Here is a 14,950-nt window from a genome sequence, read left to right as displayed (position 1 = left end):
TGTGGAGCATCCAAATTCCCAGCAGTGAAATGTTTTAAAGTAGTTAAGACTGTGCCATGTCAACAAGGAAATCCCTGGAAATTATAAATAGAACTGTGAGGCATGGGGTGCACTAAGCACAGCATTCCGAGAACACTGAACTACATGCACAAATGCAGATCTTAGCAAAAAGAGCAGAAACTTATTAAGTGAGGAGTATAATCAAGAAACCATTTCCAAGCTATTTAAGATCCCCACTGGAGGAGTGCAGGACTCCACAGCCCTGATCCTCTGTCAGTCCTAGGAACAGGATGTCATGCATAGAGATACATGACTCCTTTGGAAAATGACAACACGGCCCTTTGTGGACAGCATATGGATTCTCCATTTCTAGGCTGAAACCCAGTCGACTTGACACAAGAACCAGCAGTGCTTGGCATCATCCTTGCACAGCAGCCCCACTGCAGACAGGGACAGCATGGGCACTCCTCTTCTGCTGTGACTTACCTGGCTTGCACACAAGTGTGATATTAGTTGTTATTTTCTTATCGTTACCACAGTCGTCACCATCAGAATAGGACAGCTGTATGTGTCCTTTCTCTTTTGTAGGAGAAGAGACAAATTTTCCAAGGTTTTTACTTCCATTCTTATCTGGAAAAAAAGAGAGAAGGAAAGAGAAGACATGGTGAAAATTCTCATCACGTAGACATTAAAAAACATACCAAAACTCAGCTGAACGCCAATGGGTCACCAGACCTCTTCTCAGGCCACCTAACCCAGCTGTGATGAAAACAGATTTCTTGAAAGAAAAAATAAGCACAGTCACTTCAAGGCCACCTCCTGCTTTAGCAGGGACACACTGGAAATGACACATGAGATCTCCCAAAGGGTGTGCACCATCACTGTCAAAAGAGACACTATTGCACATCCAGGACCTCAGCTGCCCTGAGACACCATCAGCAGCACAGCTCAAGCCACAGGCTTTACTCATGCCCAAGCAGAAGCTACACCTGTGTGGCACCACACTGAATTCCTGCCTCAGCTGCCTTCTAAAGATGTCTGTGCTTGAGTCCTCATAAAGCAAGAACAGACTGCACTTACTTAGAGGCACCCCTCTGGCTCTGAGTGCAGGGTAACCCCCAAACCCTCCCAAGCCTCACTAGCTCCTTGTCCACGTTTCTAACAGATTCTGCTCACACTCCTCCTGAGTGTTTTCTTGTTTGATTGGTTTTTGGTTTTTCTAGACAGGGTTTCTCTGTGTAGCCCTGACTATCCTGGACTCCCTTTGTAGACCAGGCTGGCCTCGAACTCACAGCAATCCTCCTGCCTCTGCCTCCTGGGATTAAAGGCGTGTGCCACCACGTCCGGCTTCCCTCCCTGTATTCTCAAAATGCGCCTTAACGGACAACCTCAGTGTCTCTGAGACAAATACCTCTGTGCACACACAAGACCAACAGTGAGAGCCCAGACACATTGCCAAGCAGAAGGCTCCAGCAGATATTCTGCTTCCCCTAAGTGTCTGACCAAGGGTTGCTAAAAATTCAATTAGTTTTACAGGTACTGGAGTATTATTCTTCAAAATGGGTTTGAAGAATTCTTCAAAATGTCTACAAATTGAAGACAAATGGTCAAGCATTTTCTACTATGGGTCTATCTGCCTAGTTACACCTTTGCCAACCTCAGGACCTCAGAGTAAACTGTTCTGATGGTGAAACTTTAAAATGTCTTATCATCCTTAGTATTTAAACCCAAAGGCAGTTAATTTAAGCAAACCACATTCTAAGTCTCTCCAAAAAAAAACAGCTGGAGTCCACACATGCTTAAAAGAGGGGCTCCCTTCTGAAGTAACTCACCCACAGAACACACAGCAGCACCGTCAGGACAGTTCCTGGCCTTGCCCTCCTGCAGCACTCGGTGACAGACATTGATGAAGAAATACTTCTTTTCTGACTCAGCCTGGCCGCCATCCACTGCTTCCCAATTTTGTTCTGATTCTGCAAATGCAAAGTCCTTTGGCCAGAGGCAGTGACGTTTCTTGTGAACACATCTTAAAACAGTGACTAAGCCAAGGTCAGACAACCCCTAGCACTTCACAGAAAGTCATGTTGTCTCCACTTTCTCGTTGAGTATGTCAGGGACAAACCATTCCCCAACATGTTTTCTAAAAACCCACAAGCTTTTCCCACATGTATAGTACAGAATCCAAGACTGACCCACATGAGAAGGCCAGTTGCTATCTTGATCCTGGTGAAGGGTACTGGTCACACGCTAAGCGTCAGGTCCCTTAAGGGCCTATACAGCCAAAAAAACAAAAACAAAAACCAAAACCTCCTACCTCTTCTACATAGGTTGGCTGGGAACAGGGAAGAGGGTGTGGCTCACTGAAGGTGAGGAGGGCGGGAGGGCGGGTGCTGATAGGTAACAGGGGGAGGGGGAAGCACTGGGTGTTAAGGGCAGGGGGAAAAAAAGTGGTCATGAGAATGTGCTTACCATCCCATAAACTGACACTAAAGGACACACAAAGGCAGACATTCTAATCTGAAATGTTCACTTGGCAAGTTAGCAACCAGGATTTAGAAGTAAAAGCCCACAGCTTGCCAGTGACAACACACAATTCTTTTGGAAAGCTAGGTCTCCAAATCCATACACAGCCCACAGACACACCTTGAAAGGCATGTGCGCCCAGAGGCAGTGACGTTTCTTGTGAACACATCTTAAAACAGTGACTAAGCCAAGGTCAGACAACCCCTAGCACTTCACAGAAAGTCATGTTGTCTCCACTTTCTCGTTGAGTATGTCAGGGACAAACCATTCCCCAACATGTTTTCTAAAAACCCAAAGGCAGTAGGGACAAAGCTCAGCTCTCAGTTCACAACATCCTCTGTGCTGTCTGGTTGCAAGGGCTACAAAACCACTCAGGATTCTTCCAAAGCCAGGCTGTGGCGGAGTCTGCTCAGTGAGTTAATGTCCCTCTGCCTCATTCCTCAAGAGCCCAGTGTGCTTCCCTCTGTGCTCCTGCAGTGTGGTCAGTCATGGCACACCTTATGTCAGGCCTTCCTCACTGTAATGGGCTGTGTTCCTTCCTGAACTGTAACAACACACCCTTTCCCTTAAATAAAAAAAAATTAAAAAAGAAAAAAGCTGGGCATAAATCCCAGCAGAGGCAGGCGGATCTCTGTGAGTAAGAGGCAAGCCTGGTCTACAGAGCAAATTCCAGGATAGCTAGTGCTACACAGAGAAACCTTATTCCAAAAAATTTTAATTAAAAAAAAAAAAAGGCTCAGAAGTGCAACCCACCCATGAGATGGAGGAAGGGGGGGGGGAGCAGTGTTGACTAGAGGGCCTGCTCCCCACACTCAAGCGTCTTTTCAGATCCTAGAGCCTGGGATCCTCCTGCAGCCCACATTGGCTAGAACTACACAGTCTTAGCAGGTTCTATTCCAGAGATTCAAACTCTGTACACTGCAGACACTCACCCTTCCATTAGCACACATTCATGGGATTCAATCACAGCTTCCTGACGCCGTTTTAACTCCTACAGAAATTTCCTCTGTTCCTACAGCTTCCAGGAAGCCTAACTACCAAACACAAAGGCAACTTACTGCTAAAGCAATTAGCTAACACAGGTGGACCCTGGTCTTGTCTTAAACCAGACATACAGGAGATAGTCCTGCAAAAGCACTTTTCAGATAGGCCTCCAAAGACAATGGGACAGACAGTGTACAGCTGGTATTGACGCAAGTCGTTCTGTCTTAAAAGACACAAGGCTCCTACAATCGTACTCCAGAAATCCCTTATCCGGGCATAAGCTCTCATCTACCTCATCTATTTTCAGCAAGATGCTACCCATGAAAGCTGTGTGACATGTGGAGCCTCAACAGTCGTTAGTCACCCAGCACTTTCCTAGTGCCTACGAGGTAACAAGCACTCTGCCAGTCTGTGATAAGCCCCTCATACTGACACACACTGTACCATTCACACTGATCTCCTCAAAGGGTGGCAGTGAAGAGGTGCCCATATGAAAGGGTAGAAGCCCAGGGTGTACACAGAACAGAGATCCAGCTCCACCAGCCTCCTGAGTCCTGTGTTAAGGATGCATTCACTGCCCTAAAGGCTGCTGCTATTTAAGCAAAGAGGATAAACCTGGCAGAGCAGGTCCCTAGATGTTCTAACCAAACTGGTCGGGTGAGCTGAGACATCACAAGGAGAAAAGGGAGACTCGGTTGTAGGTAGTTTACCTCCTAACTCGGTGTTCCGCATAGTCTGTACCATCGCTAGAAGGCAACTGCCATGACTCAGTTGGCAATTAAAATGTTTCCCCAGACCACTGGGATCAAGTATCCTGTGAACATGGGGCCTGTGGTCCCCAGAGAGGAAAGCAGTACCTGAGTGGCGAGCCAGTGCAGACAGGTCGTAGCGTTTCTTGCCGTCGCTGGCCCCGCAGAGGAGATCCTCCTTCTCTTTGATGCAGGCGTACTTGGTGTCCCACGTGAAGAAGTAGGTGCAGTCTACCTCTCCTGTGAACACAGGCTCTCCTCTCCCAGCTTCACCTACACATACAGTGCCACAGAAAGCACACAACTCAGGGCTATGACCCAAATCCATGCACTTCTGAAGAGCCAGCGAAGAAGCAAAAATAACTATCAACATCAGCTGTCCAGAGATCAGAGTGGCCACATCTCCCACTCGTCTCCGTGCAGTGGTGCTGCACAGGCTTTGCAGAAAGCTGTCCAGTCTCTCAATGAGGCGGAGGAGAGAGAACTAATAAAGGTATGGAGCACAGGGCAAGTTTTGCTGCTCTAGGCTGCAGTCACATTACAGAGGGCTCACTAGAACTCCAAAGCAAAGACAGAAACCAGAACCCCAGTTCTAAGAGTATAGTGAGAAAGACCTGAGGTTTCCCAACACCCACATGATGGAAGCAAATGCACAGAGATCTTGTGCAGTTACTTCAGCTAAAGGTTGGCAGGACAATAAGCTACTCCACAATGTTAGGGGCACACTCCCAACGCTCTCTGCACCCACACTTGCAACCTGTCGGGATGTGTGTCTGTAAGGTCCCTACTAGAGGCAACACTACCTCCTCCTCCACCCAGAGGCCCCAGCCACTGCCCAGAACAGCAGAGCTCTGTTCTTCATAGGCCACTTCTGCCTAGCCAAGGATTGGGCCAAGCACGGCTACTCCCTCTGGAAACACTATCCTTGGCCTTTCCCAAGTGGTGGGCCACTGGCACAAAGCTGCCCTTTTTCTACCCCTCGAGGTTCCACAACCCCAGCCAGCTGCACCTCCCATGTGTCTGCCTGCATCCTTGAGGTGTGGTGTCTGGACAATTTCATGTTCTAAAGAAAAAGGAAATTAGACTGTATAGCCAAAAGCAAATGAGTTCTCAAGTGTAATTTCTATAAAATCTTGAACTAAGTCACTAGGATTGGATGACTAAAAGCCAACCTATCTCAAGTGCGATATGAACCAGGCAATAATACGGTTAAAGCAAAACAAATGCGGAAAAACACTAATGACTGTTCTAGAGCAGCAGTCTCAACCTTCCTAACGCTGCGACCCTTTAATACAGCTCCTCATGCTGTGGTGACCCCAACCGTAACATTCCGTTGCTACTTCATAACTGTGGTTTTGCTACTAATAATGGACCGCAATATAAATTTTGATCTGCAGGCTACCTGAAATGTGACCCCTATAAAAGAGTCATGACATATAGGGTGAGAAGCACTGTCACAGAGGCAGCTGTATAAAATTGCATTATAATGTTCTTCCTACTTGCATATCGGAAAACTTTTGTTATAAAAAGGAAAGATAAAAAGAAAAGGCTTTTGGCATTAAATTTCAATCTTAACTCATTAGCTTTAGCTCTACATGGTCATGGCCTTCCCATGACTCTTCCATGGCCCTATCTGTCCTCCTCTTCTGGCTTACTTCACCTTCCCAGCATCCCAAAATGAGCTCTAAGCCCTCAGCTCAAGCTTTAGTAAAAGGCCCAACAAGATTACAAGAAGCAAGGCTGAGGCCAGGAGAGACAGGGAATCAGAGCACCTGGCAGTGTAATTCAAGCGGAGCTGGTACTCAGCCTAGTGTGCACAGGCTGAGAACACTGCAGCAACAGCAGGCTTTCTTTGTGGCCTATGGACCAGGGACAGAATAGGATCCAGAATTCAGAGCAAGTGCCTGAGGCCCATTCTAAAGAAATGAACATGTGGAGCAGCAGGAGAATAGATTTGGGGATGGGGAGGGACCCAACAACCTCTCTAGTTCTCTCGTTCAGCCAGAGGCGCATCACAGGCACACAGAGACTCCTCCTGACTTCACCCTGCATCAGATAGAGTTACCTCCTGGCAGCACATGAACTTCACCAGCTTCTAGGCTCCTGTTCTGACTGAGGAAGCAGCCACAGGCCCAATTCTGCAGCTGAAGCAACCTCTCCTCTGGCTGCCTGTCTCATGGCTGTCCCAGAAACCAAGAGCCCCACAAGCCCACTGACCTGCATGACCTGGAGCCTCCAGATAACAGCTCTGCAGTCCTTCAGCTCCAGCACTTTACCTTATACTTACCATAAAAACCCCTTATCTGTTTCTAGCCTGTGAACCCCGAGAGCCATCTGTCGCCCTCAGGCCCCTGTGAAGAGGGCCTTAGCCAACAGGCATGGAAATATGCAACCTTTGTGAGTGATAAGAAAGCGCCCATGAAAGACTGCATGGTGAAAGAAGGCCCCAGTAAGCCACAACCCTCAGGAGCCCCTTGCGAGTCATGTGGCCCAGAACCTCCGTAGCTCAGCTACTACCCTTTGCTTAGAAACTAGCAAGTTTATGAGAATTAACTCCAGGCACAGTGCTTGCTCCTAGATCCTACTGTGAATCACACAGGAACTGGGCCATGATTGAATCGTCCAAGGCTAACCATAGACACTTACAAAACAAACACCCTCAAGGGGCATCCATGAAAGCTTGGGCCAGTTGCACACGACGAGAGGAAACCAGGCCCAGACCCAGGATGAGATCCTAGTATGGCAGCAGCCCAGCCAGGGTGCCCGGAACACAGCCAGAGATGCTTAAACAAGACAGATTTCTAGTAACAGAGCCTTATCATCTCTGCAGGTGCCAGGACCGTCTACCAGCAGGACATGAAGAGCAGAACAGCCAATGACTCAGGAGGCTCTCTAGTCACCAAAGGGAGCCATGACTTCAGCCTGGACTCTTCAATTTGGCCACTCTTATCACTTTGCAAACATTCTTAAGTGAAAAAAGCAGCACACACATGAAGCTGCTGAATGACGCCGCCTCTGCGGGCCTGCTCTGCTGAGTGAGCCTGCCGCAGAATTCAAGACACAGCTCTCTCCCAGCAAGCCCAGCACTGGGCAGATTCCCAAAGCAAACATGGAGAGCAGAGGCGGATGGAGACGGGATGTATGTGTGCATCCTGGAGGGGGAGGGCAGGGAAGGCGTTACAGCAACAGAAAACCCTGGGACTTGGGGTGGCCAGCCAAAGGCAGTCAACTCACCCCCTACACAGCACGCTACTTCCAAGAAAAGACACAGGTCCACACAAGGCCCTAACACAGAGCAGGGTGGGCAGTGTGCACTCACTCACTCACCTGCAGTTCTGTTGCACTCGAAGTTTATGACACTCATCCGCTGGAAGCCAGAGCTGCACTCATCACCTCCAGAATAGATCAAGGTGAGGTCTCCATCTGAGTACCTGGTTTTTTGTGAACATAGTGTTTTATAGAACCAAGGAAGAAACGTGAAGTTTAAAAAGCTGCTGTCTTAGGCCTTTTGCATACTGCCCACAAATCACTACTGACATGACACAGCAGGCTCTGCGGCCAGCTGGGCAAGTGCCTGAGGAAATGAGTTCCGAATGTTCAGGCTGTAGGCCTCTTGCTGTAAAGAAGTAATGGCCTAGAGGGAGTTGTTGTGCCTATGGGGGTTTACACAACATAATAATGTCCACACATCCAACAGCCTTGCTAGCAACTTGCAAAAGCACGATCTCACCTACAAGATTTGGTGTAAGACTCAATTTCAGAAAACTGCAGCTTCTTCCTGCTTTTGTGAGGCCAACTACCAAGCTAAGGTCCTAAGAATTATATCAAGTGGGCTTTAGGTACTTAAACTTGTATATAATGCTAATGGCAGTTCAGGTTCCCACACAGCTGCTGGGAGGTTGGGGGGCGGACGAGATAGACTGAGACTTATCAGAACACAGAAACAATTAGCCATATAAACTGTAAACCACCTAAACTCCCTACAATATGTTCCTTGGAACAATACATTTACAAACCAATAGTTCTAACAGATGTGTGCTTATCCAAGTCAGGAAACCGTCCAACTGCTCAGGGACAAATGGCAACTTGCCCAAGTCTCACAGGAAGGCATAACATGCTCTGCCTCTCTTGTGCTCAGGGCAAACGTGAAGAGTAAGAGGGAGGGTGGAGCCATGGCTGCAAACACACCCACTGTACCTGATGGTCACCCACCACAGTGTGTGGAGGGCAGAGCCATGGCTTCAAACACACACACTGTACCTAATGGTCACCCACCACAGTGTGTGGAGGGCAGAGCCATGGCCACAATCACACACACAGTGCACCTGATGGTCACCCACCACAGTGTGTGGAGGGCAGAGCCATGGCCACAATCACACACACAGTGCACCTGATGGTCACCCACCACAGTGTGTGGAGGGCAGAGCCATGGCCACAATCACACACACACACAAACACACAGTGTGCTTGAAAGTCACCCACCGCAGTGTCTGGTTCTGCAGTCTTCCTGCTATTCTGACTTGAGTGGAATCCTCCTTTTTCGTTTGACAAACTGCAGCCTCTTTGTTATTACACAGTGGGACCTTTGTGTCCCCACAGACATTCATAAAGAACATATACTCTCTCCCATCAGCAACATAGGGAGACCCTAAAGAAAATACAAACAAGAAGAAAGTGTTTTGCTCATCCCTGTCAGAAAGTGTGCTCTTTCTTTAAGGCAAACTCAAGCCCATCTCTCCCCTCTCTCGCTGGGCTCCTCCTATTAAGTACTGGAGATAACAGAGGCAATAAAACACCTACCTCCCTGTTGGGCCAAGGGACTTAGGTCAATAGTGATGTCATGCTGCTCACTGCTCAGGGAACAGGTGTCACTCTCCAAGTAATCTCTGTGGCAGGCGTACTCGGTGATCCACTCAACTTCATAGCGACAGTTGGACTTGGCAGTGAGTTTGGGAAGGGTGCCCTACAGGGAGCCATGTGGAAGGATATAATCACAGAGTGTCAGATACAGCTCATATATACACTTCCCAAGTTCTGGGAAAAGCCAAAGACAGGTTGTTAGAACTTTGTGTTTTTCTGTCCTTGTCCCTGCTATAATTTGACTGTATAATTCTATTTACTTTTACTAAAACTCGGGGTGCCTCACATGTACATGTATGCACACAAGTGTGTCTGGGCATGAGTGAGTACATGTGTGTGTGCGCACACATGCGTGCTCTGAGAGCCAGTGAGGGATGGGGAGAGGAAGCTCAAATGTTTTCCTCTATCATGTCCCACGTTGTTTTGTTTTGTTGGCGGGGTTTACAGTCAGACTATCACACTCAACCCGAAGAGTGCTGGTTCTGCTAGACTGTCTGGACAACGAGACCCAGGGACCTGCCTGTTTCCTAATATACTCTATTCTCCATACTGAGGCTCCAGACATAGGTGTTTGGGGTTCAAACTAAGATCCTAATGCTCAGAAAGCATTTTGCTGGCTGGGCCATCTCATCATAATCTAAAACTTGCTTTCAGACCTCCCCCCGCCCCTCCATTTGACTTGTTACTGTACTTACTTATAACCCTGCAGCCTTTCTGACCACCCTGAGTGACACACAAGCTTCACTTAACAAATCCACTCAAAAGTCTATCATTGGAGAACCATTAAAACCCTGGTAAGCATATGGGTGACTCTAAACCCTGGAGCTAAGGGAATCCTGCCATACAAGAGCACCACCATCCACTGCCCTCCAAACTTCTCCGAGCCTGGTATGGACATGCACACCTGTTATGCCAGTACTTGAAAAGCTAACACAGGAGGATCCTAGGTTTGAGGTCTGCCTAAGCTGACCTACATAGCAGGACCTTCCCAAATGAACAAAATGTGGGCTGGGGAGACAGTTGGTCAGGAAAGCATGAAGAGCGACGTAACAAGCTTTGTGAGAGTGCACACCCTGTACACACAGTGCTGGGGAGGTTCAATGGTTGGCTCATCTGGATGAATCCAGCAAGCCTCAGGTCCCAGTGAGAGATCTTTCCTCAAAATAACAGGGTAAAGAGTTACAACACCCAGGGTCCTCTGACCACCAAACACAACATGTGCACCTGTGCACACCACTTGCACACATGTTCATGCCCATGCACACGCGCACGTGCACACACACACACACACACACACACACACACACTAAAAAGTTCTTCTGAAGCAAGTGGAATGGCTAAGTGGGTAAAGGTACCTGCTGCTAAGCTTGGCAGATAACCTGAGTTCCAGCTCTAGGACACACGTGGTAGAAGAGAAACAAGCAATCCAGACCTCCACATGTGTGCCATTACACACGCACGTGCAAACAAACACAAGTAACTGTAAAGACTCTTTGAAGAAGCTGCTCCAGATGAAGCTACAGTTTCCCTAGCTGCAGCAAATGTGCTCTGTCATCTTGTACTTTAATCTTTGGTGAGAACTACAGAAGATGCTAGCAGGTTCCCAGCTCGTGAGTCAGTGTCTCATGAGACACTGGACTACTGGGCTTGGCACCAGGAGGCAGTGCTGCTTTAGGCACCTCAATTCCCTCAGTGTTTTCTAAGCACCTGCTAGAGGCCAGGCATGGCTCATAGCAGATCACACCATTATTAGCTGGCAGAGCTGCAGGCCCAAGTCTCCTCTTCCTTTTCTTTTTCTTTTTTTTTTTTTTTTGTTTGTTTGTTTGTTTGTTTGTTTTTGAGACAGGGTTTCTCTGTGTACCTTTGGCTGTTCTGGACTTCACTTTGTAGATCCAGCTGGCCTTGAACTCACAGTGATCCACCTGCCTCTGCCTCCCAAGTGCTGGGGTTAAAAGCATGCACCACCATGCTCGGCCTTTTGCTTTTCTTTCTTTCTTTTTTTCCAAGTCTCCTCTTCTTGACTAAAACTAAAACTTTATGCTTCTTCCCAGCACAAAGCTCAGTACATCCTGCCAAGGAGCTAGAGAGAAGAGTGCTAAGTGAGAGTCCACAGCGGACACTACACAGCTTCATCCACATGTGCTATCCCCGGGGAATCCACAGACAGAACAGGCTCAGGAGGAGAGAGAATGGCTGATTGCTAAATAGGCGGAAGCACTCCTGGGGGAGCAGGTGAACATTTTCTACACTTAGATTATGGTAAAGAATACAAATTATGCAAAAATGCTAGGACTCACCCATTGACTTGTACAACCAAACAAGTGAATTTTACAGTACACAAAATTCAAAGATCTTTTTAAAATAGAACATTAACAAATGTTTATTAGATACCAGCTGCCAAAGCATTCAACAAGACAACAAAAGTGTATAAAGAAACTTCTCAAGGGTTGTGGTAGCCCAGCATAGTCAACACAAGCCCACGTTCTGTCCTGGCAGCAGCTTGAAGAAGAACCTCAGGTGCACAAACAGTACCAAGAAATGCCCTGGAGCTCTTGGAGAATGAAAGAGGCAGGCTGGCTGCTTCTACTTAATCATTCTGGTGGGAACACAGGAAATAAAATGGAAAAGTCTCACAACACTGTGCCTAGAGCATGTCTCCAGGACCAAAGTCCATGGCTGAAGATAGAGCTGCAAAGCTCCTCAACACGCACTCAGAGGGTCAGGGAGAAGGTATCCATTAAGCTGACAGTAATAGGAAAACGAGATAGAGGTGCTCAATGGCAAAGTGAGCAGCAATTGGCCTGTGTCCTCATGACCTCCACACGTACCAAACAGGGCAGTGACTGTCCTAAAATCAGAGCAAACTCTGTATCTGTTCAGCAAAAGAATTCATCCCTCAAACTTCTACTACAAAGAGGCACAAAAATTTTAAAGGAAAGCCCTTCCTTTTCTTACTTAACTGGCAGACCAACCTGGACAAACATCTGTGAAGATGACTCAAGTGACTCATGTCAAAGTGACTTAGGTCAAAAGAAAGACACAGATTGGAGGACTTTCTGCTCACTGTCCTGACATCAGGATGTGCTGACAGCAGAAGTGCACACCTGGCTGTAACCAACAATGCCCTGGGATCAGGTGACCCACACCACTCAGGAGCAAGGGTCAAAGAGTCTGCAAACACAAGACCAGCCTCCGAAAGCTCTTAAAAACCCAGGTTCCAGGAAGCTCGGCTAATGCTGGCTAAGAGGATGCCCTTCAGGTGACCACGCCTCCCTCCAGACCGCCTGCCAAGGGCTCTGACCCTATGGATGCTGCACCCTGGCTGACCTAGTTAAGCACACCTGAGGCTGTACCAGTTAGCCTCTGCCACTGCCGGGGGACATCTGCAGAGGAGCCAGCACCCACTCACTGTCCTCCCACCAGTGGATGTGGACGTGGGGGTTGGTTTGCTGTGCACTGTCGCATCAGACTTGTAACCTTGTAACTCATCCATGAGTGAACTCTGCCTCTGGGTGTTGGTGGCCTCACTTAGGAGCTGGATTGCTGGGCTGGTAGATTCATTACACATGAGCTGTTCCCTCTTTTATTATGCATGGACAATAAACTAATTGTTCAAAACAAAACATCTGACTGACCGCCTCTCTCCAAGATTTAAAGTAGCTCACCACTAAAGCAGCTGCTGGCATGGCCAGGACCCCAGCTCTAACCCCAGCCACAAACAAGCAAATAAATAAGATGAAAATGAAAAGCAGCTAATAGAGAGTGATCAATCTGTCTATGGCTGTGAGTGAAAGGGGTGGCAGGCAGGAGAAGTATTGGGAGCCATGGCCGATTTTCTCCCTACAGGCCTCCCCGGCTTTAAGGCTGAGAACATAGTATAGTATGTAGAGTTATTGCCACGCAGTCTTGATCTCCAGAACCCACTTTTTTTTTTTTTTTTTTTTTTGGTTTTTCGAGACAGGGTTTCTCTGTGTAGCTTTGGCCATCCTGGACTCACTTTGTAGATCAGGCTGGCCTCGAACTCACAGCGATCCACCTGCCTCTGCCTCCCGAGTGCTGGGATTAAAGGCGTGTGCCACCACACCCGGCTCCAGAACCCACTTTTTAAAAAGCCAGACACTGGGAAGACAGACCCTGTGGTGCACACCTAGAATGCCAACACCGAGGAGGCTCAGACAGGCAGATCCCTGTGACTCACTGGCCAGTTCAGCCAGCACTACCTACTGGTTGTAGGAAACAATGGCATTCTAGGTTGTTCTCTGGCCTATCATGTATCTACATATGAAAACTAAACTCAGACACAGAAACACACATCTACCAAAAAGAAAAGAGGAGGAGGAGGAGAAAGAAACCTCAGGATTCAGATTAGTTGAGGCTTTTCAACTATTTGCTGAAATCAACACACACACACACACACACCCCAAAAGAAAAAAGTTGGTGTGATCAAGAGGAAAGTGTGTGACTGAGGCACACCTGTAACGCCAGCACTTAGGAAGCTGAGGCTCTCACTGGCTCCACAGCAAGACCTGTCTCTAAACTAACACACAGGGAAGAGCAAACTGGCTGCCTCAAGGAGCCAGAGCTCTCAGACGCTATCTCCCCACAGTGTCCAAGGTTCCTTTAGCTCGTCACCAGTCCACATGCCTCAAACACAGACACATAAGCACTTGGCTGAGGATCACATCTTTAAAGTCATGTAGGGACAAGCCACTCACCTCTCTCCGCTCGGAAGGGCACACAAATGTTACTGTCACTGCAGGGCTGTGACCATTACAGAAGTCTGGCTTTTCTGCCTCTTCCTTCACGTAAGTCAGGACAAGCCTGCAAAAGCCATGAGGAGAAACTATTACAGAAGTGCAGGTTACATTCAAATTGACACACTGCCCTACGAAGGCAGCACATATGACAGGGTGGAGTGGTAGAGGAAAACAATCAAAGACTTTACTATATTTCCATTTTTAAAAAACATAAAAGCACTCGAGACCACCCTAGTCTACAGCCAAGGCTACACAGAGAAATCCTGTCTCAAAACAAAAACAAAAGCAAAACAAAACAAACAAACAAACAAACAAACAAACAAATAAAAGTTTGGGCCAGGCAGTGGTAGGACATGTCTTTAATCCCAGCACTTGGGAAGCAGAGGCAGGTGGATCTCTGTGAGTTTGAGGCCAGCCTGGTCTACAAAGGAGTCCAGGACAGTTAAGGCTACACAGAGAAACCCTGTGTCAAAAAACCAAAAATAAATAAATAAAAGTATAAGCTTCAGTCTATCTTCCTGCTAAAAGTCAAATAAATATAATGATCAGCATGCAAACTAAAAAACACTAAAGGGTGCTGTCTGCATAGAGGGATACGTTCATAAGGGACCAGGTGAAGAAAGATCAACACAGCTGAGTAGGGCTAACACATTTTTGTCACATGATCTCTAAGTGCAGGACTTTGTGTCATTCTGTCAACCTGTAGTGGTTGTTCAAAATAGCAGGTACAGCAGCCACAGGCTAGGGCCACTGTACCCAAAGCCCAGCCCACGCCCCTGCCAGGAAGCACTCAGACAAGTCAGTAGCTCCGGCTTTACCTGTGCAATGTGCACCTATCTCTCATGTACCACATGCATGCTGACAATAGATAAGCCGAGCTCTGCCTGGTACCCTACATCTCCCTGAGCCCTCTGTCACTGTATGAGGCCCTCGATCGCAGCTTGTCACTCTGCATGAGAGTCCTTCCCAACTCCGACGCTACAGCCAGGACAGACACGCTTCAACAGTAACTACTAGAGCACAGGGACACTAAAGACACTCATGCAACATATCTATTGTTCTTGAGGGGAGGGTGAG

General features: G+C 47.7%; 1 protein-coding gene across 1 annotated transcript in view; it reads right to left on the bottom strand.

Moving 5' to 3' along the window:
* Igf2r (insulin like growth factor 2 receptor) overlaps positions 1 to 14,950 on the bottom strand; it is a 98,715-nt gene that overhangs the window by 39,508 nt on the left and 44,257 nt on the right. The window contains exons 7-13 of the mRNA XM_051164470.1: positions 13,832 to 13,937; positions 9,057 to 9,219; positions 8,739 to 8,904; positions 7,584 to 7,687; positions 4,365 to 4,529; positions 1,833 to 1,973; positions 487 to 630 (exon numbers count right to left, since the gene is read on the bottom strand). Coding sequence (XP_051020427.1) covers positions 487 to 630; positions 1,833 to 1,973; positions 4,365 to 4,529; positions 7,584 to 7,687; positions 8,739 to 8,904; positions 9,057 to 9,219; positions 13,832 to 13,937 — 989 coding nt within the window. The remainder of the gene's footprint in view (positions 1 to 486; positions 631 to 1,832; positions 1,974 to 4,364; positions 4,530 to 7,583; positions 7,688 to 8,738; positions 8,905 to 9,056; positions 9,220 to 13,831; positions 13,938 to 14,950) is intronic.

Source organism: Acomys russatus, chromosome 21, assembly GCF_903995435.1.
Source record: "Acomys russatus chromosome 21, mAcoRus1.1, whole genome shotgun sequence".
Classification (NCBI taxonomy): domain Eukaryota; kingdom Metazoa; phylum Chordata; class Mammalia; order Rodentia; family Muridae; genus Acomys; species Acomys russatus.
The sequence above is the reverse complement of the archived record's forward strand: the minus strand, read 5'-3'. Positions and strand labels throughout refer to the sequence as shown.